Source organism: Schistocerca americana, chromosome X, assembly GCF_021461395.2.
Source record: "Schistocerca americana isolate TAMUIC-IGC-003095 chromosome X, iqSchAmer2.1, whole genome shotgun sequence".
In the NCBI taxonomy this organism is placed as follows: Eukaryota; Metazoa; Arthropoda; class Insecta; order Orthoptera; family Acrididae; genus Schistocerca; species Schistocerca americana.
In genome coordinates, this window is record NC_060130.1 from 665,391,733 (window position 1) to 665,418,449 (window position 26,717).

At 36.6% G+C, this 26,717-nt stretch overlaps 1 protein-coding gene across 1 annotated transcript in view; it reads right to left on the reverse strand.

The window, feature by feature from the left end:
- Positions 1-1,475: 1,475 nt before the first annotated feature.
- The window catches only part of LOC124556847 (protein FAM214A), a 233,498-nt gene continuing 208,256 nt past the window's right edge, over positions 1,476-26,717 (reverse strand). Inside the window, exons 15-16 of the mRNA XM_047130866.1 lie at positions 14,310-14,548; positions 1,476-2,565 (exon numbers count right to left, since the gene is read on the reverse strand). Of these exons, the coding sequence (XP_046986822.1) occupies positions 2,397-2,565; positions 14,310-14,548 (408 nt within the window). The 3' untranslated portion in view covers positions 1,476-2,396. The remainder of the gene's footprint in view (positions 2,566-14,309; positions 14,549-26,717) is intronic.

The following is a 26,717-nucleotide window of genomic DNA, read 5'->3' on the forward strand; positions in this document are numbered from 1 at the left end:
TTGCGTCTTGCAGATTACATATGTAGATGAATTGTGGCCACATTTCACTTGTCTATAGTATGCTGGCAAGTGTAGCTCATTTGTTGTATCACTAGTAATAATACTACCAACTTACAGAACAATGGCCCAAAATGTCTTTTTTGATCACACTTTTAAAATTTTCATTTAATTCCCCTGATACACAGTTCTTGGGTGACAGTTAACTGACTTCCTTAGCAACTATTATCTTGTTTTAATTAAAGCAGCTTGCATGCTAGTTATATGTGAACATTTCACAAGCATCCACATGGAGAGTTAAACTGTTAAAATGTTTTGGGCATGTTCCGAGACTCTGCTGATTTATACATCTGCAAATCTTGCAGTGTTTGAAAAATATCTTGGCATACAGTACTGTTTATTGTTTATTTTAAAGGTTCAGGAGTGCATTCCTGAGCACTTACCATTGCAGTCCTTGCTATCTTCATATACATTACCATTATTAATCTGAGTTTTGGCAGCTATTTCTATTTTAAATTAATGTAATTTATATGTTAAGTTCATGCCTTGATTTTATGTACATAAAATCATACAATTCTTGGATACAGGGGACACTTTTTTACTAGGTCTGTAATATTTCTTGAGGAAACTTCTCAGTAAAATCATATACATAAAGAGTTTTTGCCACAGTTACCCTACACAATAGCACAAGGAGTGCACAACATGTGACCAGTGGGTCAATGGTGGGACGCCAAAGCTTGAGTGCACTCAATCTGTCATCAAGTTGATAATTTTTGTTCAAAGCTACTACATTACCAATGCTAATATTATAAAAAGGATATATTGCTACTCACCATACTGCAGTCTTTTCGTTGTGCCTATCTGTGAGTTGACATTTTATCTAAATGGTTATTATCAATCTATCCTTTTACAATATTGTTATTCCATCCTGAACGTCCCATTGCTTTGTATTACTAATTTTATATTACATATAAATGTCGGCAACACGTGTATTTTGTATTAGTGACGCAACTTTCACCGAGCCCCACCTTTCGGTGGAACAGAAATTAGTGATATTGTCAAGGATTTTGCCAATACGCAAGTTCAAGAAGTAGATTTTACATAAATAATATTGTTATTTTTAACACTGAATGGCTGACTAGATGTACTGTATGTGTGGTAGTAAATGAAGATTCTATTATGTGTATTTTTGTGTAAATCCTAAAACAAAATTAATTCTCCTATAAATTTTTGAATACTAGTGCTTCATTATCTACTTGACCTATCTCTAGCAGCATCTGGGGGGTGCCAATATAGTGCTCACATCCTAGATACCTTACGGTCTAGGTTTCAGCTAATATATTCATTTTGCAGTGCTCACAGATTCACGAGTCAATACCAACCAACAGCTGTAATAGTTGTTCTCGATATCTTATTGCAAAGACACCCCACATTAACCTTGTGAAATTTTATAGGATGGGTAAAGAAAAAAGTAAGAGTCATTTCTGAACTAATAGTATATTCTGTATAAATAAAGAACAAATCTCATACAATATAGCTGCATCAAATGAAGTATAAAATATGTTATTTCAGTTTTTAATTTTTTATACATATATATTTATATAGATAGACAGACAGATAGATAGATAGGTATACATATATGTATATTTTTATGTACATTTACTAGCTCTCTTTAATGGCAGATTTTAGATTTAATTGACTAAAATGATACGACTCAGTGCAGAACAGAATACAGGTATACTTGTCATTACCATTCATGAAAGGATAATATCTCTCACTCTCACTCCACACACACACACACACACACACACACACACACACACACACACACACACACAGTCTATCTGAAGTTACGGACAAGACTGAAGTATTTGACAGTTTTTGAAACAAACTATGAAACATTCAGAAAATAGTCAGGAATTGAGGTATTTAAAGATTAGGTGATAACCAGTGCCAACAATTACTATTGTAAGTATTTATATGCACTGCTGTAACAAGGTAAATGCCTAAAACTACACAATACTTAATACAATGTCTAGCCAATAGTACAAATACTGGCACAAACAATGTCCTTTTAATTTTTTAAAAAATAACAATAGCATTTTTGAAACAAATGAGATCTTTTACACAGAAGTGCAGAAAATACGACATTAGCTCTGCAGTTTGCTTAATGTAAGTAAGTATACACATTTCCTTTAGCCAGTTACCTTGTTTTAAAGAAGTACTGAGCCTGCCTTGAATATTTAGGAGCCTTAACTATTCACAAATTATATTTTTTATCCAAAAAAAATAATGTCATACCTTCAAAGCAGTAAGTACTGTGGCACAATACACAGAAAATCAAAATTTTACCATTTAATTACACTACATTCCACTTACTCTAAATTTGTATTTAAAATTTACTGCCTAGGTGAGAATTTAGGATTCGTTGGGCCATGTGTAAATGAACGTAGTTCATATGACATTTCAAGACCATGAGCTGTAGCTGTATCCATGTCTGCCTTGCGGAAAATTATCATACGAATATCAGTATGTAAGTAGATTCTACCCGATTTTGAACTGGAGAAACTGAAACATGAATAAGATTCACTATTATAGTTGCTTTTAATAATTAATATTCAAGTCTACATGGCAAAATATACATAAAACATAGAAGGCACAAAATATTGCAGGGCTAATAAAACCACTGTTAACATATCATATGTTCGTCTTTCAGGAAACAGAAAAATTAATTATGGAGATGATGTATCTGAGTAACAGAATGAAACAACAAGTTTACTGTTATCTGCAACTGTGTGTTTATATTCAGTAACATAACAGTACATCTACATCTACGTGATTACTCTGCTATTCACAATAAAGAGAACCTGGCAGAGGATTCAATGAACAACCTTGAAGCTGTCTGTACCGTTCCACTCTCTAACGGCGTGTGGGAAAAACGAGCACTCAAATTTTTCTGTGCTAGCCCTGTTCTTTCTTATTTTATCAAGATGATCATTTCTCCCTATGTAGGTGGGTGGGTGGGTGCCAAAAGAATATTTTCACAATTGGAGTAGAAAACTGGTGATTGAAATTTCATGAGAAGATCCTGTCGCAATGAAAAATGCCTTTGTTTTAATGATTGCCACTCTAATTCATGTATCATGTCTGTGGCACCATCTCCCTAATTCCATGATAATACTAAACAAGCTGCCCTTCTTTGAACTTTTTTGATGTCAACCATCAGTCCCACCTGATGCGGATCCCACACCGCACAGCAATACTCCAGAATTGATCAGACAAGCATGGTGCAAGCAGTCTCTTTAATAGACCTTTTGCACCTTTTAAGTGTTCTGCCAATGAATCGCAGTCTTTGGTTTGCTCTACCCACAACATTATCCATGTGACTGTTCCAATTTAGGTTATTTGCAACTGTGATCCCTAAGTATTTAGTTGAATTTACAGCCTTCAGGTTTGTGCGACTTATTGCGTAATCAAAATTTAGCAGATTTCTTTTAGTACCCATGTGAACAACTTCCCACTTTTCTTTATTCAGAGTCAATTGCCACTTTTCACACCACACAGATATCGTATCTAATTCATTTTGGTCATCTGATGACTTTACAAGATGGTAAATGACAGCATCATCTGCAAACAATCTAATAGATCTACTCAGATTGTCTCCTATGTCATTGATATAAATCAGAAACAATAGAGGGCCTCTAATATTTCCTTGGGGAATGCCAGATATTACTTCTGTTTTACTCGATGACGTTAACGTCAATCACTACGAACTGTGACCTCTGACAGGAAATCACGAATCCAGTTGGACAACTGAGGCAATATTCCATAGGAATGCAGTTTGGTTAGAAGACACTTGTGAGGAACAGTGTTGAAAGCCTTCTGGAAATCTAAAAATATGGAATCAATTTGACATCTGTCAATAGCACTCATTACGACACGAGTATAAAGAGCTAGTTGTGTTCCGCAAGACCAATATTTTCTGAATCCATGCTGACTATGTGTCAGTAAACTGTTTTCTTTGTGGTACTTCATAATGTTCGAACACAGTGTATCATCCAAAACCCTACTGCAAATTGATGTTAGTGATATGGGCCTGTAATTCAGTGTACTCCATTTTCCTTTCTGGGTATTGGTGCGTCTTGAGCAATTTTCCAGTCTTTAGGTGCAGATCTTTCTGTGAGCAGGTGGTTGTATATAATTGCTAAATACGGAGCTATTTTATCAGCATACTCTGAAAGGAACCTGACTGGTATACAAGCTGGACTGGAGGTTTGCCTTTATTAAGTGATTTAAACTGCTTTGCTACACCGAGGATATCTACTACTTTGTTTCTCATCTTGGCAGTTATTCTTCATTGGAATTCTGGAATATGTACTTTGTCTTCTTTGGTGAAGGAGTTTCGGAAAACTGTCTTTAATAACTCTGCTTTAGTGGCACTGTCATCAGTGACTTCACTGTTGTTATCACATAGTGAAGGTATTGACTGCGTATTGCCATTAGTGTGCTTTATGTATGACCAGAATCTCTTTGGGTTTTCTGCCAGATTCTGAGACAGAATTTTGTTGTGGAAATTATTATAAGCATCTCACATGGAAGTATGCACCATCTTTCGAACTTCTGCAAGACTTTGCCAATCTTGGGGATTTTGCGTTCATTTAAATTTGGCATGTTCTTTTCATTGCTTCTGCAACAGCGATCAGACCCGTTTTGTGTACCATGGGGCATTAGTACGATCACTTATTAATTTATGTGGTATATCTCTCTCAACTGCCGTCAATACTATCTCTCTGAAATCATTCCACAACTTTTCTACACTTACATGATCAGAACAGGAGGAGTGGAGAGTGTCTCTTCAAAGGCTTTAAGAGCATTCCTGTCTCATTCAATATCATTAACTGTCATCGTAAAGCCTAACCTAATACACTACTGGCCATTAAAATTGCTACACCATGAAGATGATGTGCTATAGATGCAAAATTTAGCTGACAGGCAGAAGATGCTGTGACATGCAAATGATTAGCTTTTATAGAGCATTCACACAAGGTTGGCGCCGGTGGCGCACCTACAACGTGCTGACATGAGGAAAGTTTCCAACCGATTTCTCATACACAAACAGCAGTTGATCGGCATTGCCTGGTGAAACTTTGTTGTGATGCCTCGTGTGAAGAGGAAAAATGCATACCATCGCATTTCCGACTTTGATAAAGGTCGGATTGTAGCCTATCGCAATTGCGGTTTATCGTATCACGACGTTGCTGCTCGCACTGGTCGAGATCCAATGACTGTTAGCAGAATATGGAATCGGTGGGTTCATGAGGGTAATACAGAATGCCGTGCTGGATCCCAACGGCCTCTTATCACTAGTAGTCGAGATGACAGGCATGTTATCCGCATGGCTGTAATGGATTGTGCAGCTACGTCTCAATCCCCGAGTTAACAGATGGGGACGTTTGCAAGGCAACAACCATCTGCACGAACAGTTCCACAATGTTTGCCGCAGCATGGACTATCAGCTCGGAGACCATGGCTGCAGTTACCCTTGATGCTGCATCACAGACAGGAGTGCCTGCGATTGTGTACTCAACGACAAACTTGGGTGCACGAATGGCAAAAAGTCCTTTTTTTGGATGAATCCAGGTTCTGTTTACAGCATCATGATGGTTGGATCCTTGCTTGGCGACATCGAGATGAACGCATATTGGAAGCGTGTATTCGTCATCACCATACTGGCGTATCACCCGGAGTGATGGTATGGGATGCCCATTGGTTTCACGTCTCGGTCACCTCTTGTTCGCATTGACGGCACTTTGAACAGTGCATGTTAAATTTCAGATGTGTTACAACCCGTGGCTCTACCCTTCATTCGATACCTGCGAAACCCTACATTTCAGCAGGATAATGCACGACCGCATGTTGCAAGTCCTGTACGGGCCTTTCTGGATACAGAAAATGTTCGACTGCTGACCTGGCCAGCACATTCTCCAGATCTCTCACCAATTGAAAACGTCTGGTCAATGGAGGCCGAGCAACTGGCTCGTCACAATATGCCAGTCACTACTCTTTATGAACTGTGGTATCATGTTGAAGTTGCATGGGCAGCTGTACCTGTACACACCATCCAAGCTGTGTTTGACTCATTGGCCAGGCATATCAAGGCCCTTATTATGGCCAGAGGTGGTTGTTCTGGGTACTGATTTCTCAGGGTCTATGCACCCAAATTGCGTGAAAATGTAATCACATGTCAGTTCTAGTATAATATATTTGTCCAATGAATACCCGTTTACCATCTGCATTTCTTCTTGGTGTAGCAATTTTAATGGTCAGTAGTGTATGCCCTGATTTAAAGAACCTGAGTAAAGGGAGAAGAGAAGGTGACCTAATGAGCCAACGATACAACAGAAACCCACAAGATGCATAAGGGAAAGGTAACTTGAAAAAAAAATTTTCTTTGGTATTTCTATCTCAATACGAAGTGTCAATAATGAGCACACCACTGCCTTTCTATCTTATTTTAACTCAACCTGTCTTCCATTATTTACTCATTAAAAAAACTGCATTTTATTTTTATTTTTTACCGAACATCATGTTAATCATTGACTGTAGAAATTTCTGCAGTCAACAACAAATATGTTGTCTTTTAAAAAATTCTACTGACTGGACCACAACCTTGAGAAGTTAATTACTCTCATCAGTCAATTCTTTAATATATTAAAAGTTTATTTATAGAAGTTTCCATTCAACATACAGATATAAAATCTTGAATAACTAGTGTGGATGCTTTTCCATTAATTTTCTCAATATCTGTTAACTACTGAGGTAAGGTCTAAACCAGGGCTTCACAACATACGTGCTCGTGGAGCAAGCTGTGAGCAGCAAGGCGCGAGCATGGAGCAGCGCGAGCACACTACCCCCACTACCGGACCAGAGCGGAGAGTGGGGAAAGTCACGTGGGGCACACAACAACTGCCGCCAGTCAATGTAAATCCGCGGCCACCTGCAGGGATATCACTCACGAATTATTACTGCAGCAAATGAAACAAATAAAGGAGAATGTACACATGCCACATAATTTTATTAGCTTAGTGTATGCCTCTACATTCGCATTAATTTGTGAACTGTTACACAATAAAAGGTGTCACTGAAGTGTGGGATTCTCGGTTATCTTGTACTTTTTGCCCTTTACAATTGCGTCTATGTTCGGAGTAATTGTTCTTGTGCATTTTAGGCGCAGTGTGCAGTTTAAATTTCGATCAGACAATGCGTTTCTCAGGTGCGTTTTGTTACATTTCACTGCAGAGAACAGTTGTTCACAAACATACGTGGAACCGAACATTGATATTATTGTAGCCGCCAGTTTGTGCAAAAGGAGGAAATCTATCCTGAGGGAAGTGTCTGTAGAATTCCAAAATGTTTTTCTTGTTCTTAAATTTGTCTCTGTATTCTCTGTCACACTGCAGGTCAATAATTTCTTGCTGCAGCTCAGGACGAATCTCTTAAATATTCGCTGAATATGGAGAGAACAGATCAAAATCACTGTCTAGTGCTGTCAGATCTTGAAAGCACTGATCAACTAAACTATGTGAATAACGTTCACAGTCTTTGTGAACATCCTGCATGGATGATAATTTAGGAAAATGAGCTAGGTTTCCTGTTTCCAGCTGACTCATCCAAAGTGTCAATTTCATTTTAAAAGCTCGTATTCGATCTATGAAATGAGTAATTAGCAGATCTTTACCTTGTAGTAAAATGTTCAAAGCATTCAGATGGCTAGTTAAATCTGCTAAGAACACGAGATCACATTGAAACGTGCGCGCATTTCCCCTCCCTCCCTACTCCGCGACCTTGCACCTGCTCGCGAGCACGTGCCTGAGCAGACGCGAGTACTCGCGCTCAAAACCGGCCAGTTGTTAAGCCCTGGTCTAAACATTCAAATGTGAAAAATTTCCTGTTTAAGGCTATAGCACTATCTATTAATAATTTGAGGTTTCCATTCAGAGAGTTAATTCAGGATCTGGAAAGTATTATCTACCATTCACCCACCAAAACAGCTGAAATAGCCATCATGTAAGATTACAGTTTACACATCCTTTATATCCAAGTATGTTACCTTTATATCCATATATGTTAGTTAAGATGGCGACGAGTATAGATGTGGTAGTAAATCGCTCCATAAATTGTGAGTATTTATCATCTATAAGGTACATATTACGTGACAAAATTGTGTGAAGTGGGATTAGACATGCTCGGTGATGCATAAATGGTATCACTCGCATTGCTTCGTGAAAATAAATCAAGAAAACCTTTCATGTGCGTGTGGAACAAAGTTTAACGGATGTTTGGCCGCAACTGAAATGTACCGCGCAAATTGTGAACTTCTAGTATTAGAAACACTGCAGAATGAACTGAAAGCAACAAGATAACATGTTCAGTAGTTGTAAAATATTGTTAAAAGCCTATCTGATCCAGCACTTAGAGAACTCTGACAATTTCAGGAGCACACTGAACCAAAGAAGTGTGCAAAACCTAAATCTGCTTCAAACAATTTTAAAGTTCCGTTAAGTAACGGATTTCAGTGTCTCATTACAGATTGTGAAGTTAATAATGACGAGTCCGGCAACTCGCACCAAGATTATTTATCTGAATTGGTGGGAAGTAAACGCAAAATGTCAGAAAAATGTAACTGCTGCGACAACGCAAATAAAATGATGAAAATAAACTTTAGTAGGCCTACAGTTTTGGAGTTGCGGGTATTCTTTGCCTCCAGCAAGATCTCTCTGTTGCAAGTGTTGTGAAACCTGGAGCAGGTCTGACAGAAGTTTTAAAAGAAACTATAACTGCATGTTGCAAAGTGAATGTATAGTAATAATGGGTGGGGCAAATGATGTGTATAAGAATGAACTAATAGTGGCAAACAGTGTTTTAAGAAATGCGCTATGTACATTAGTGAATCGAAACGTGATTGTGGTAGGCGTAACACACAGGTATGATCTTATTGAATCTTCTTGTGTGAACAGAGAGATCCAAAAAGCAAACAGAATGTACAAAAAGATCTGCAAGGCCACTTCAAATGCGTTTTTCCTTAATATTTATGACCTGGAGAGAAAGCACTTTACTACACATGGAATGAATTTAAATAAATGGGGCAAATCGCTACTCAGCCAGAAGATCATGGCATTAGTGGAAAGTGTTTCTCCTAGAAGTAAGAAATGTAATCCAATCCTATTGTCGATGGTGAAGGAGAGCTGCAATGTATCTTGCCCACCAACTACTCCAGCTGCTGCAGTAACACAACTTGAAGAAACATTGATTACAGAAGAACGTGTTGGGAGAGAAGCAGGCATATTAACAGCTACAACAGATGGAACAACACAGCAATGAACAGAAAAAACAGAACCAGCAAGGGTGGTAGCATACTCAGCAACAAAAACTATTGCTCCATCAAGTGGTACAGGTATCCATTCTGCAGCAATATCTGAACTACTCACAAGGGGAACCCAGTCATTGAGATCAAGACATTAACATGAAGAAGGGAAGAGTTCAACAAACAGTAGCAGTGTCAAGTGTTGTGGGTAAGCGAAAAACAGTTTCTCCTCTCCCTGTAAACAATTTTATAGTCAAAGGCAGCAAGGAGAAGAAGCCCATAAGGTAAATAGTGCATGAGAGTTAATAGCCCCTCACCATAATGATACATCTGTGAGGAAAGACAGGTTTTATCTTAAAATATGCTACCTTAACATGCAAGAAGTGAGGGATAAGGAACTTGTTGTCAATAATCTTGGAATAGAAAAAGGGTTTGATATTTTGTGTTTGAGTGAACACTGGGCTACTGAGAGTGACCTAACATTTGTTAAATTTGATAGTTATAATACAGCCAATAGCTACTGCAGAAAATTGCATTTAAGGGGTGGTGTAGCAATCTATGTTAACAAGTCACTTAGATGTTCAGTCAGTACATTGGATCTAGATTTTCTGTGTGATGAACTGAACTTTGAAGCTGCTGGTATAGTTTTAGACAGTTTTAAGTTATTGGTAATATCCCTGTACAGATCACCTAAGGGCATCATCAGTGTATTTCTAGATAAACTGGACCAGCTCTTACATGTACTTGGTGAAACTAGATGGATAAATTATGATATTGTAATCGGTGGTGATCTGAATTCAGATTTTGATGTAACAACACACAAACGTAGTGTCACTGAACTTCAAAATCTACTAAGACAATCCAACTTACGCTGTGTCAATAATAGGCCCACAAGAGAACAAGCATGTCTTGACAATATTTTTGTGAATTTTAAAACAACAGACGAATCATGTGTTGTGTCAGAGTTTGCATTTTCTGATCATAGTTCTGTAAGCTTAAATTATACATGTAGGTTCCTTCCTGATAGACTAGCATAACTAAGCCTGTCCCAAAAATTTTTATCACCAGACCTGTCTCAGATGAAAAAATTCATAGATTTTTTAATTCCCTTGCTGACAAAGACTGGTTTGGCCAGTGTTATGGAGACACACCCTATACTTTAAGTAATGACTTGCCAGCAATATATACTATTTGATAGGTTTTTTAAAGTATTTTTGGCACACTTTAATGACTGAATTCCAACAAAGAAATTCAAAGTAGGCCTAACTGATCGAGTCCTGAAAACTAAAGTTCCAAAAAGACAAAATACATGGTATACAGAACAGCTGACCACTCTGAAAAACCAAATAATGTTGCACAATGGTTATTGTAGACTGAAGACTAATCATCAAGCTAAACTAGCCTATGCTACATGTAGGAATGAATATAAAAAAGCGATCACAGAAGCCAAAAACGCACACAGTCTCAGAAGTATTGAGAAATCCACTAACAAGTGCAAAGCTGCTTGGAACCTAATAAATAGTGTCGCTAAAGATGAAAGAAATGTTACAATTAATATCTCTGCCCAAAAATTCAATGATTATTTTGTTGAATCAGTTGAAGAAGTAGGAATTAGTATTGCTAAACCTGAAATCAGCTCATCACAGTTACCGTCAAAAAATAGTTGTAGATCATCAACAAATACAAGTATCTTCAGTTTCTGAGGTCTCACCAGATTTTGTATTAAGAATCGTGAAACCGTTAAAAATCATCAGACAGTGTAGACATATATGACTTATCCTGTAACATACTGAAGAAAGTCGTAGGCAGTATAGTGTACCCCTTTACACATTGTATAAGCAAATGTCTAGCTGAAGGATATTTTCCTGATGAGCTTAAACTGTCTAGGGTAGTTCCAGTTTATAAAAAGGGGATAAAGACTCTGCCTCAAGTTACCGGCCAATTTCCATAGTCCCATCTTTTTCTTAAGTTCTGGAATGCACAATTTACAAACAATTATCTGATTACTTTGATAATATAGGAATTATTAGTGGATCTCAATATGGTTTTAGGAAAAACATGTCAACAATTGATGTGATAGATACTGTTGTAAAATACATCCATCAAGTATCTGAGGATAAAGACTTTGCTCAAGTCACTTTTTGTGACCTAAGCAAAGCCTTTTACTGTGTAGAACATACACTACTACTTGAAAAATTGGACTTCTATGGTGTTAGAGGTAATAGCCTTAAACTATTAAGATCATTTTTACAGAACTGTAAGCAAGCTGTCTGTGTTGGCAAAGAACTATCAAGTGTAGAACTAGTTAAGGTAGGTGTCCCACAGGGATCTGTACTGGGCCCTTTCCTGTTCCTAATAATGATTAACAACCTGCCGTCATGTATTAAATCAAAAGCTGTACTATATGCAGATGATACAACTTTTCTGAACAGCAGTAATGACCTCAATAGCCTTAAAACTTGTGTTACAAAGACAATTGCTCAAGCATCATACGAGTTTAAAGCAAATGGATTTTTTCTTAATGAAAATAAAACTCAGCAGATAGTATCTAGTCTAAAAGTCAAGCTACTACCTGATGATCCTAGTTGTGTTAAGTTTGTAGGGGTATATTTGGATGACAAATTATCTTGGTGTCTACATGTCAAGTATCTTGGTGGTAATTGTCTAGGGTAATCTATCTGTTAAGGTGACTAATGGATTTTGTATCTAAAAATTATGTTAGAATATCCTCTCTCTCATTTCTCCAAAGCATAATAACCTATGGTATCATTTTATGGGGAAACTCCAGTTGTGTGCGTGACATCCTTCTGCTGCAGAAGAAAGATATTAGGGTAATTACAGGCTCATCATATAAGGCACACTGTGAACCACTGTTTTCTGAGCAAAAAATTATGACAGTAGTAAACACACACACACACACACACACACACACACACACACACACAATGTTTTAATCTACACGAAAAAGAAGCCACCCGAAGCTAAACGCAGAGAAAATATACATTGCTACAACACTAGGACAAATAGATGTATTTATACTCCATTCCACAGACACTCAAAATCACTGAACAGTTATGAACTAATGGGGCACAAATTATTTAATAAACTTCCACTAGCTGTTCAAGATTTACCAGAGCAACCATTCAAACAAGCGATGTGTGACTGGTTAGTTGCCCACCCACTCTACGATGAAGGATTTTATCAATTGTAAAATTATACTGTAATAACAAACTGATTACTCTTTTGCAACAGGAATTGTGTAGTAATATAAGTATGACTTTGTAGGATTTCATCAATTGTAATATTACACTGTAATGACAAACCTATTGTTCTATTGCAACATGAATTATATTGTATTATATGTATGACTGTCTATTGCCTAATGACAATAAAACTATTCTATTCTATTCACTTCACAAATTAGTACTATTTTAGAAGGTTCAGTTACAGTTTAAGAGATTCCAAAATATTCTTTGCAATAAAAAATATCTAAGGAAATGAGAAGCAGCTCTATGCATGAACACTGATTGCTCTACTGTGGCGTACCATTATGTAACAGTAAGTATACAAGGTTTTTCTGGAGGAATGGTCATAATTCAGGGATATGACTAGAATGATCCTTCGAAGCAAAAAGAAACTAGTAAATATGGGCTCAAAAACTCAGCGTACGTACTGTGAATCAAATCTTTTCCATTGCAAACTCTTTGCCTTCCATATTTTGAGATGTGGGCCAAAAGAAGAAAAAATGTCCAGTAAACATGGGTTCTAAAATGCATACCTTACAAACTATGTGCACTTTTCATCTTTGCTACTGTAAGACACATCTCATTTACTGGACAGGTGCCCACAGCTTTTAAGGTATGGACTTTAGATAATCATTCCTGTCATATCCCTACATATTGTTCATTTCTCCTTGGACACCCTGTCTAATAAAAGAACATCTGTAATAACACTGTTACTATATGTGAACAAAGCAGTTACTTGAGCACCATACAGTAGGAGAGGGATGTAACTTTCAAAAATTAGCAGTGTAATTAGGGACAAGCCCATAGCTCTTTTGTAACAGTTAAATATGCTAATTACTGCTTATAGTTGCCAACATTTTTATTCATTTCAATTTGAATTTTGAAAGCCCTAAGTGGTAATCACCATGTTTTTAGTCACTGTTCACTGAAGGGTAACTGTCAAGCTGTTATCCTTTTTGGTTACGTGTCTGAATGATTCTCAGTACAACTTCTATTTGGAGAACCAGTAATAGTTTCCATTAATTTTGAAAGCAGTTTTCCTAAATACATCACCAAATAAATTAATTCAACACTATGAAGTCCTCAAAGAAACATTGAGGCCCATAGGTATCAGAATATGTTCAAAATAAAAAAGGAAAATCTACAAAAACAGCCAGAACAAGCAAACATTGATATTTTAAATGGTGCTGCAATATATAATGAGAAGCTGTAAAAGAAGATTCAGGAGTCTGCATAGCTTGTCAGAAATTTGCAGTAATATGAAATCAAAATGGAATATTGTTGAAAGAAAAAAAAGGGAAAGAAGCCACATACATATATCTAATTACATAACCATTTATTTCTTGTATTAGATTTAACTTCATTGGAAAGTACATTTAAAGTTTTCACAATGTGACTGAAGACACTTTCTTCATCATCCACTGTAGATTTAGTAGAGTCATACAGGGTGGGACAAAACATAATGAACAGAAAACGCTATCACAGAACTACTTCCCAAGGCTTTTTGCAACTTTACAAGAAGATAAGGTTTCTACAATACACTTTTAGTTTGTTAGACTATTTTAATATTCTACTGTAACTTGAATACAGGAATATGCCAAATTTTAGTAAATTCTGTTTCACTCTGGTGTAATGTTTTGTTTATATTAGAAATTTGGTGAGCTAGGGTTTGACGTAACGCCAACTGCTAGAGACCAACTTACCGTAGATGTATGAGATACCGTAGCCACTTTTGAGCATCATAGGGCTGCTTGCCATCCAAATTGGCAGGCATATACAAAGTTCGTTGCCTTAAGAATGTTTGTGAATTTGCAGGCATGTCACATAAATCATACATCACCACAAACATTTTCACCACTGTTCCAAGGGGATTGAACAGAGTCACTTGTACTGTGCCACTTCGAGGAACATTATAACCTTTCTTTCCAAGGTTAATATGGCCCTGAAAGAAGAAAATTATTTCAGTTACCAATTTGTATCAAAATAAATAAAGACTATTATCATGATCAGAGGGAAATATAATTTTTAATAAATAAGAAAGATATTTTCCGAGCGCAGGAGAATTTTCGCTTCTGGCTAGATGAAGTACTCCACTAACTCCACCTGTGGGGATAAGATGTACCAAACTCACAAAGCATATTAAGTGAAAATATATAAGAAGAAGATTTCTGTTACAATAGTCATTGGTGACTACAGTCAATATCCTTCCTTTGAAGGCAGATACTGAAATCGCGTTTTATGCAGCTCCATACTTTCCAGTGTGTGAGTAACATGGCTGAACTGGCAGGTCATCATCACTTAACCCTCCAACAACCCTTGTCTTCCTTCCAGTTCATTATTTAGTCATATACCATTGTAGGTAGTTTGAACTCTTCTATACATTCTACAACCACTTTGATTCATTTGAGAGAAGGAAGCTATTAAACAATAATATTTTGTCTTCTGCTTCATCTTAAGTTATCCGTTAAGATTAGCCCAAGATAATTGGGAGAGAAGAGATGGAACTTCAGAAGTTCTTTTACGTAAAAATATAAAACACCATGAGGATTAAAGTTTACTGTCCAGTTGACACCAAGGATGTTGGTATAAGAGCACTAGTTCTACTTGGAACAACAGTAGGGGAAGGAATGAGTTATAATGTTCTTGTTGCAACAACCTAAACATTGTTCTCCGACTATCTTGGCGGTATAATAATTAAATTTGTCAATTCTTCACACCCAAGAATAGGTGTCAAGCATCACCTGACAATTCTATTTCTTCTCTTTTGTTTTCCATTTTTCCAATGTTCTTTGATCTTCTCCTGTAGTTATTTTCTTACAGCCACCAATCCTCCTGAATTTTTGTTCATCAACAACCTTCCCGTAGTATTTCATTTCTAATAGCTTCCTGATTATTTGTTGTTCTGTGGTATCTTCTCTTTCTAAATTCTGTTTTTTGTGATCCAAGCTAGTGTTGATTTCTTCCCCTCTGACAGTCTTTCAAAAAGCACTGTTACTACTGTCGTCATCGTCATCTTCTTCAGTCCAAAGACTGGTTTGATACAGCTCTCCATGCAACTCTATCCTTTGCAAGCCTCTTCATTTCCAAATAACTGCTGCAACCCACACACTTCTGAACCTGCTTACTGTACTCACGTCTATCTCCCTCTACACTTTTTATCCCTGTAATTCACTCCTATACTAAATTGATAATCCCATGATGTCTCAAAATGTGTACTATCAACTGATGTCCTCGTTTAATCAATTTGTGCCAAAAATTTCTCGTCTCCCCACTTCTATTCATCTTCTCATTAGTTACATGAACTAACCATCTAATCCTCAGCATTCTTCTGTAGCACCACTGTAGTGAAAAGACAACAGAACAGTCTACTGTAACCCTCCTTTTGCTCTTTCTTATTTTATACCATATTGTTCTGGTTTTTCAGTTGTAAGGATTCTGGCTGTCGGCTGGGTGCTGTTCCTTCTATTTCTTATAAAGTGCAACCCAAACTATTACTCCAAGTGTAGGTCCAGTGCATCTAGCACGCACACGTCAGATATCACTAAAACAATGGCATTTTTCGTTGCAGAGAAATCTGCTCATGAAATTTTAATCACCAACTTTCTCCTCTGCCTGTGAAAATACTTTGTTCATGCTGACCTACATAGGGAGTAATGATCATGATAAAACAAGGGAAATCAGAGCTCACACGGAAAGATATAGGTGTTCATTCTTTCCGCACACTATAAGAGATTGAAATAATAGAGAATTGTGAAGGTGGTTCAATGAACCCTCTGCCAAAACTTAAATGCGATTTTCAGAGTATCCATGTAAGTGTAGGTGTAGGTGGGTTGCAGGTCCTCAACTGGCCACCACCTAACCAACACACAGTCATCACTGGCACTGAGGCAAAACTAGCTTTCATTAGAAAACACAAGAGACCTTCACCCTGTCCTCCAATAAGCTCTCAATTGACACCACTGACGTCGCAGGTGGTGGTGTTTTGGGGTCAGTGGAATGCACGCTACAGGGTGTCTGGCTCAGAGCTGTCCTTTAAATAACAAAATTGTAGCAGTTTCTGTGTCACTGTGGTGCCAACTGCTGCTCAAATCACTGCTGCAGATGCTACACAATGCGCCAGACCCATATGCCAAGCACACTGATCTTCCCTCTCAGTAGTACCACGTGGCCATCTGGAGCCTGGTTGTCTTGTGACCGTACATTCCTGAGGCCACCACTGCAAGCACCCATGTACAGTGACCACAGTCCTGTCACGTCTTTCTGCAACATCGCAGAAGGAACATCCAGTATCTCGTAGCCCTATTACACAACCTTGTTCAAACTCTGTGAGGATTGATAGTGACATCCTTGTCTCCTTACAGGCATTCTTTACAAACACCAACTCAACTCTTTAAAGCAAACCTGATTTGCATCGTCATACTGGTACTACCAGCACCTCTCTTATGCGACTGTTGTGGAATCTGAATAATCATCTTTCACATGTAGAAACACGCCTACCAACATTTGTTTATGCCACACAACTTTTTCTTGGTGCTGTGATTTTAGTTTTGTTTTTATCCGTTCAGTGTATGTGGACTGTTCCAGTGCTGCTGCTTGATACTGGAACCAACACAAACCCACTATTAACAAATTAACCATCACAATACCACGGAGGGAGGGAGGGGGGGGGCAGGGCTAATTTATGCTCACCTTTTGAAAATATTGTGCTCTAGCCATTTACTATGTACTCTAAAATTTTGAAAACTACGTATTGTTTTAATGAATTCTGCCATGTTCCACAAATATTTTAAAATTTTCAGTTTAACTTGACTAACAATTTAAGCCTCAGTAGTAGATACTACTTCCACAATGACTATTATATTGAATATTTTCAGGTTCAGGACCTTCCTTACACATCAATCTCTTTAGAAAGTATGTTGTGAATAAAAACCAACAGTTAACAAAATCTGCATTTTTAAATTTTGTTTTCATGGCACCCTATTTGCTTCAGTAATGTGTACCATATGCCTAGACCGTGACCCTGCCATCCTTCACTCTTGTGTCTGCATTCCTAGCCAACAAATCTGCTGCCTCCCTCTGAGCCACTAGATACCCACCCCAACCCCTGTTCCTACCTCCCACTTCTTCCCTCCTCCCCACCCTCCCCAATACCACTCCACCTGACAACCCCCAGTACACTCTTAAGTCCCCCCTGCCAAAATGCAGTCTTGGCATTCTGTGAGCACCCAGCACAGGGGCACAGACATGGTGTATTGTGCCTGGTAACAACTCAATGATTCTGCCATTCAGTGGATGATTTCATTTACAGCTGAAGTATTTAGGTTTTTTTTTTTTTTTTTGTATCATGTATAATATCCCTTCTCTTGTTCCTTCTGGGGCTGTGACTTATAAAATAATCCAAATCATCTTCATTTCATTATTGTCATTTCCTGGACTTAACACACGTTAATCACATTTGCCTCATAATAGATATGTTTGTGTATTAGTTTTTGTTCGACTGGCAATATATTTTCGTACTCAACACTGTTTTTCCACATCTCATTCAAGATTTTAATTTCAACAGGACAGTGCAGGGATCTATAGTAGTGAGCTCTAAACACTTTTAACCCATCGTCTATGATGATGTCATACAGAAGAAACTCATTTCATTTGTATATAAGAATGCATCCAGCTGACAGTTATTAACAGTGCCACTGTTTGAAACTCTCCAGGAAATGCCTTACATATCTTTCAATTTTGTTAAAGTTCTTCAGTTCTTGTAATAAACATTTCTTACTGTTCACATTTCTTACTGTTCATATGATCTACTTTTACAGTTGTTTGTGACTTAAGCAATACTACAACATATTGCTACAACTGCCTTTCATAGGCAGTGCATTGTGTACTGTGCTAGTGTTCATCACAGAACATACTCTGATAAAAAGCAAAATGTTGTCATTTGATTAATATTCCTGACACAAAGCTGAAATATTGGGTACTTCCTTTCTCCTGGGAAAGGGGAGAAGGGGGGAGGGTGAGAATGGGGAAGAGCATGAGGATTAAGCCCACATCGTCAAGGAAGAGTTTGGAAGGTGCAGAGAGGAACTAATGTCAAGCTGAAACTGAGTTTGTCCTTCAGGTATTCTGAGACAGTGCAGTTGGTAGTGCACTACTTGCACAAGGCAGGTGCCAGAATTTGTGTCGTGATACATCACACTGCTCCAACTTGTTACAAATGGTTAAACATTTTAATGACCCTTCCTTTACTATGTCTGTGTACTTTCTCCAATGATTTTCTTTACCTCACAACACCATATTTACTGTGGATTATTGTCACTTTCAAATTTCTTCGTGCTTTTAGAACAAACTCAGATGACATAAATAAGATTATCTGAATGTGATGTTAGTGGTTCAGCTTATTTTGGTGCTGTAAGAATGAGGTGTCCATTGTTTATCAATATGACATGAATAATAATTTATAACTAATGATAATTTCAAGTGGTTTGTTAATGAATGAACATAACAAGACAAAAAAACATTAACCATGAAATCTGTACTATTTATGGGACAAACAGCAGCTAATGACAGGAGGTACTTTTGAAGGTGTTTGATAAGCAGTTGTATCTGGCCAAAAGACCACAATTACAATTATTCTGCACAAAATTGCCCAGTCTTACAGATATGCTATGGTTTCCAGTGATTTTTAGTCCTTCATGCATTAGTTGCCACTGAATAGTTTAGGTTGTATGGTTGTGGTCCGTGAAACATTTTCGATCCTGACTTTTGATCCAGAACTGTATTCAACATCTTCAGAGGTGTTCCTGGTTCTGCTAAGTCTTCCAGATTGATGTCACAGTGACACATTGTGAAAAGGGAGCATGGTAGAAGTTGACAGCTCTTAATGAAATGTCACAAATGAGAAAGTTTCATGGACTATAACAATACAACCCAGAAGATTCACCAGCAACTACAACAGCTGGTGGTAAAAGCCTTCACTGTATGACATTTGTGCATTTCAGTTATTTCCTTCCTGGATTATTCTTCCATGATGATATTTGAAGAATTTCCACCAGCGGTTACGATCACATAAAGAGTTTTCTACAATGAATATATACTGAAACTGGCTCCACTCTACAATAAATGTGGAAAACCATGTTTATTATGTAAAAAGGTATTGGCAGATGTGAACTTGCATATACAATAATCTTCACTGTTACTGCTACACATTCGAAATTTGCATTGCATTGAATTATAACAAATTTTCATATTTTGTAAGAACATACATTTGTGACCCCTTTTACTTTTTTGACTGTTTTCTTTGCTGTCAGATCCTATTAACATTCACTCAGTAATCTTACTCATAAAAAAAAAGAATTCTTTCTTCATTTCATCTCATCTCAAACATGCTGTAAGTAATCTTATGAAGTCTTGAAATGAATTTTCTCCAAATGATTCCATGAATTACATACTGTAGTAATCTTTTGTTTTCCTCAATCTTATTTAGTGCCATAAACACTGTAATACATCTACCTCGTCTGTTATTTCTGTTGTGGAACTGCAGGAATGTTGTAACACTCTTAGCCTCATAAATAATAGCATCAGCTAAATTAATGCACTTGTTTAATTTAGTGAAACAAAAATACAAATTAATCTTAGCCAGTGTAACACACTGCAGAGAAGCACAGCCAAGCAAAAACCTATGAACATTTTAATTTTCTCAGGGTGAAACCATAAGCAATACTATAGATTCTAAAATATCCTACAAGGGGTCACATCATAATTCATCATTGTATGGTTTGAGGCCGTGTGCAAGATACAATATAAAAATGAAATTTCCTGTGTTATTTGAAATAAGCATGTGCACATGTGCTGTCTTACAAAATTAGACTGCGAACAAAAGAGTGGAACATACACTGCAAATCTGAACACTTGCACCACAATTCATAAATTACTAGCTCACAATTGTGCTAATAGTATAGAGTCTCAAAAACTCTGTGCTCTTCAATGCCAACCTCTAGCAGATTACAGATTAAAACTGTGGGTCAGACTGGGACTCAAACTTGGGACCTTTGTCTTTTGTGGGCAAATGCTCTACCAACTGAGCTATCCAAGCATGCCTCATGACCCACCCTCACAGTTCCACTTCCACCAATATTACCTCTCTCCTGTATTCCAAACTTTGCAGAAGTTCTCCTAATACCTTGTGGGATGAGCACTCCCTTACTAAAGGATATACTGGAGAAATTGTTTAGGAAATTTGGAGGATAGGAGACAGATACTGATGGAAGCGAAGCTATGAGAATGTGTCATAATTTGTGCTTGGATAGCTCAGTTGGTCAAGCACTTACATGTGAAATGCAAAATGTCCCAGATTTCAGTTCCGAACCACCAGGAAGCTTCAGAGCAAATATCTGGCTAAGTGCATTAAAATAAATACAATGTTTTTCCCATACTCAAGTTACTAATTCAACAGACACTGTTTCCTGAGCTATACTTCTCACCACACACCCTCTATCAACCCAACTCCTTCACTTCAACAATGAGCATAATGGTAATCTGGTGAAAGTATGGTAATGTGCGTACACACAAAAGGAAAACAATTTTTAATTTTATGTTGCTCTTTATATTTATATATTGACTTATTTACACATTCTGTCTCTTTTGCATTGCAGGGTTTCATAAGCTATTGGACTGTGTGCTGGCAGTTTAAAGGAATGAGTGAATAATATACAATGTGAAAAGTAAATGCAACATATTTAACAAATATTTTATTATATACATTTTTTAGTGATTTGTGACATAATTAATAATCCCCTCTTAGTTTAACTTTGTTGATTTCGTGAAACTGGGAGTAGTTTTTTCTTCAAGTATATATTTTTAAAGAAAGGATAGGTTTTGGGGTAAATACTCAGAAAAAATTACAGGTCTCCTGCAAAAGTGACACCATGAATAAGGGATTCTTCTTAAATATGTACATGACTGAATCATCAGAGAAATTATACAGCTATGTGAGTAAAACAGTTCCTTTTAACAATCAAGAACCAAACCATAAACTGTATGTTCACAACAGACAACTCAGTGATCCAGTAACCAGAGACAAGCCTGGAGTTTGCTTAATTGTAACCAGAATTTCCAAGAGAGGTGCAGATGAAGTTGATGGGAACCCTGATGTTCGTGCTATATAACTGGAAAACAACAACAGCACAAGACAAAATTTTACAACTAATGCCATTTTACAAAATATTCAGATAGGAAGATCGCTGAGCACACAAAAAATGAAAAGAGTATTCACAATTCACAGTGACACACTGTAGGTTGTAAAACTCCATTACTCTTATGATAAATTCTGAAATATATAGGATTACATTTTAAGAGTAAGAATGATGCCTGAACAGTTACAATACATTAAATGTTTGTGTATTATAATCATGGGAGAAACACTTTGCCACAATGACATTATTTTTCTTACTGATTTAATTACTCATTCACTGTCTATGTTGTCAGTTTACATAGGTTACACATTTTCTTTTAAAATGTGTCACATTCCCGTCATTAGTTAATCACACCATACACTAATTAAATATTGTCTTTATTTGTGTGCATTTATTTATTTATTTATTTATTTATTTATTATCTCCTTGCAATGAATGGGTATCATAATGCACAGAAATGAGGGTGGTGATTATATCTAATACATTCGGGTCTGGCTCCCACTTCCCTTAAATGTGGCTAAAAATTGTAACACACAGAAACAAAATATATGAGAGAGTACTCTGTAAGCATCAACTTCGCAAGGCCACTAATGTAATGAATACTCCTTGTTTATTTATTGCAGAACTTTTAAGGAAGTTCCTTTTTGAAACAGTTATGGAAGTGTGTTACAAGGTACATGGTTACAAAAATGGTCAGGTCTTTTGTATGACATCTGCTTGATGTCCAGTTATTGAGTTACATAATATTCTTTGTAACTTTTCAAAAATGAAATATTATGGACTTTTCTGCATTATTCTGCAAAATTATGTGAATGCCAATAACTTAAAAGTTAATATGTTCAAAACATTCCATTTTAGATACTGATGAAACTTCAAATTAAAAACAAAAACCTCACATTTAGAAGCTTCTTAAAATACTTAAATTTTTATATTAGAGAGAAAGCTTGAGTAAATTCTGATACTTTGCCTGATTTCATTCATTCAGTAATTTCCTATGGAATTATCAACTGCAGTAACTCGCATTTAAGGAAGAAAAGATTTCATTGCATGAAGGTGTGCAGTAAGATCATCATAAGGTGCTGGCTCGTGAACATATGAAGTTTAACGAGTTGGGAATTTTAACCACATAGGCATCAAATTTCATGAGAACATTTATCATCCACTAAATCCTGAGTGAATAACAGCTACCATAATTATTATAATATAATGAAAAATTATCTTGACCCTTATTTAAAAACTGATTTCACAAACGTGTGTCAAACAATGCTGTTACCACAATCTTCATGCATTTACCTAATGATGCTAAATGCTTCACAGATATCACAACTGAATTTTAAGTGTGTGCAGGAAGTTCTCTCTATGCAAACACTTTTTGTAAAAATTTCAGTTAAATTTTGGCCTACATCGAAAATACAGGACAAATCATACATTGAATTGAATTTAATATGATCCTTTAGAAATACATTATTTACAATAAATGAACATGTTTGTATGAGTCATCAGAAACAGACCTCGCTTATTATCACTTACTTCCTAAGACTGACTTCTATGGGGCACTACAAAGGTAAAGATCTTAATGACACAGAAGAAGTAATTAACATTTAACATCCTTTATTGAGAAACAAGTAGTAAATTTTTATGTCACAACTCTCTTGTTCAGCTTTTCCTGTGTTTTATGTTTTAACTCTTAGTTTAGCTCCCTGAATGAAACTGTGCTGCTGATGTTTGTACACCATTAGTGCCACATACTACAGCATGTTTCAAACTTTTTTGCAATGCATCCTTCGTAGCTGATTACTTGCAAAATATATTGAAGCAATAAGCAGTCAGAGCAATAAGACAGCTGTGGAGTTGGGAAGAGGATGAGTGTAAAAACTGTCAAATCACCGATATACTATGACACCTAGTTTAGTCAGTAGTTTTTAGCAGTTTGCTGGTTCTAGTAACTTATTTACTGGCTGTGTTCTTGGAAATGAAATCTGCTGATGCGTCCATTATCAGTGATGATTCATTCATCTCTTTTGATGTGTATTAGTCCTTATACTGTAAGCTAGAGTATCAAAGTTTTCAGCAAATACTGTGAGCTGCTCTTTTACAATACTTTTATCTACCCTACACCCAGTACCTATTTTAGTCTGTTTTTATTTGATAACTTCCAAACAGATTCTGCCTTATTCACAGTCTTTATACTTCTGGTTTTGCATAATGGGTGCATTATTTCCATTCAAAATTTTATCTCTTTTTTGTTAATTACTTCCATTATTGATTACAGACAATAAATAGTGTTTATAAATTTCTCACATAGCAAACTTTTTTTATAAAATGAATGAATTCTCAGAGTTATATTGGACTCCTTAGTGTAAGGTCAGAGCAAACCACTTAGTTAAAAAAAAACACTCTTAAAAGAAAAAAACTGTGATACTTATTTCATAAAGAAGAAATGTATTTTAATGTTAATTATGATAGGAAAAAATCTGTCTAGTTGTAATATTATACATGACCTATTGTTCTAAGATAATGGTAAAACAGTGTATACACTATCTGATCAAAAGTATCTGGACATCCCCAAGTAATGCTGAACTGAGCACAAGATGTCATGAGAAGTGGATTCGGCAGTATAAAAGAGCCCAAGTAGTATTGTGTTGTCAGTAGACAAGCAGTAACGGCAGAGTTGGTTGGGCAGGAGAGCTGGGTGACTTCTAACATGGACTAATCACTATTTCAACTCTTCTACAGCTGTCCAAGCCAATGTTGGTGATGTGATTATGAATCTGAAATGTGAAGTAGCAACAACAGCTAAAGCAAGACCAGGCAGACCTCCTGTACCGACAGACAGGGACCACCGAGCATTGTGGGAGGGGGGGATGTAAAAAATGGCATGAAATCAACAGAAGTTATCACTCTTGAGTTATGAAGTGCTGCTAGCAGTCCAGCTAGCACAGTGACAGTGCATAGGGAGTTAAAAATAAAAGGGGTACAATGGCTGATCAGCTCCTCATAAGCCACACATTATGAAATTGCGAAGGTGGGATGGCTCCACTTGCAACAATCTTGCTCCTTAAAGAAATATTTTTTTTTCCAATATGTATGTAAGCATATGCAACAATTGTGTGCAATGATCAATTTCTCAATAAGGCTGATGTTCACAAAATTTCATTGTCCACCAAGTAATTGTGTGATTTCAAACTGCAAAGTAATTGTTATTTTTATCTACAAAAAATTTATTTCAATAGTAACGAAACATATTTGATACCTATAGAACATGGGGAGTTGGGATTTCCAGTCATCATGTAGCTATTATTTATAAATCAACATACCTCAATCAAAAGCCCTTTAGTTACTCTTTTAAAAAATATTTACTTTTTTCCAAAAACCTGTTTCAAATGATTATTTATAATTATAATTAACAATCATCTCAGAGTTGTGAATGTTAGATTCTGAGAACTGATGTCATAATTTTGTTGTCAGATTTTTATTTATTTATTTATTTATTTAACTGTACAATAAATTTGGGTATCAGAACATGATATTAATTAAGATAATGAATTAATTAGGAAAACTGTGAACCTTTACATTTTACATGAAAATCAGTAAATCTCATTGGAGGTGTACATGGTATTGACAAACATTTCATATAACTAAGAGTAATTTTACAGCTACCTAATTACGATCATACTAAATTATTACTTGGTTCACTAGAATGGCATCTATGCTTTTAGTTAGAGTCTGGTCAAATCATTCACTTTGACATCATCAAGTAGTCACTGCGTTATATCTGCATCGATAAAATCTGGATCTGCCTGTGAAAGTACATTGTACAAATATTGCCACTGTCAGAATACTACTTAGTCTAGTGGTTGTGTCAACCTGTGATTTACATTCTTAATGAAATCTTACAGACAATTATGAGAAGCATTAAATATGGGATTTTGTCCCGTTACCTGATTCTGCATTGTGTACATAATTTCAAAACTTAGTATAAAATTAGATTATAGCCAGCAACCAGACAATAGACACCATGTGCTACCAAGGGCAATTTCTGTAGTCACTGCTAAGCAACATTTGAGATAGTGGTAAGAGTGACATCGCTGGACAGTGACTGACAATGAGTGATTTGCTATGATGGATCATGCTATGCCCAGTGCCAATCCAATGGAAGGATTTGGGGCTGATGAATGCCTGAAGAAAGTTACCTGCTAGCCCTGACCTAAGCCCAATGCAACACCTTTGGGACAAGTTACATCATCAATTTCGCTCCAGACCCCAGTGTCAAACATCAATACCTTCCCTGGTTTCTGGTCTTGAGAAAGAATAGGCTGCCATTTCTCTAGAGACATTCAGATGCATCATTGTATGTGTCCCCAGCAAAGCTCAAGCCATCCTAAAGCAGATGGTGGATACACCCATATTAGTCCACTAATACGGTGTCTTGATACATTCAATCAGGTAGTGCATATGTTATCTAAAATGTTCATGTAGTACTGTATTCTTTCACTTGACTTATTTTATATCACTAGTACACAACTTTTAGAACACGTAATCTAAAGAACCAAATAAACAATCAAATTCACTTCTGATGGCACATAATCATCTGAGCCCAGATTCTAGAGATATCATATGTCTTTCACTAACTTCTTGTTCGTCACTTAATGAATGCCTTCCACAGATTTAGTTTCTCCATACAATTGTATATTTTGGAGATGACAATGGTTTCATCCACTGAAGCACATTTTTGAATTTACATTATTAAGCACTGATGCTGGTTCTAATACCAGTAACTTAGGCTTGTTTTAATATTCTGTACTAATTATTTTGTGGCAGCAGGTGGCACTTTCTGTGCCTTAGTATATGCATCTACCAGGAAATCCATCTCTTATTAACTGTTCTTGTCCACCACAAACAGTAACAAGTATAATTCAA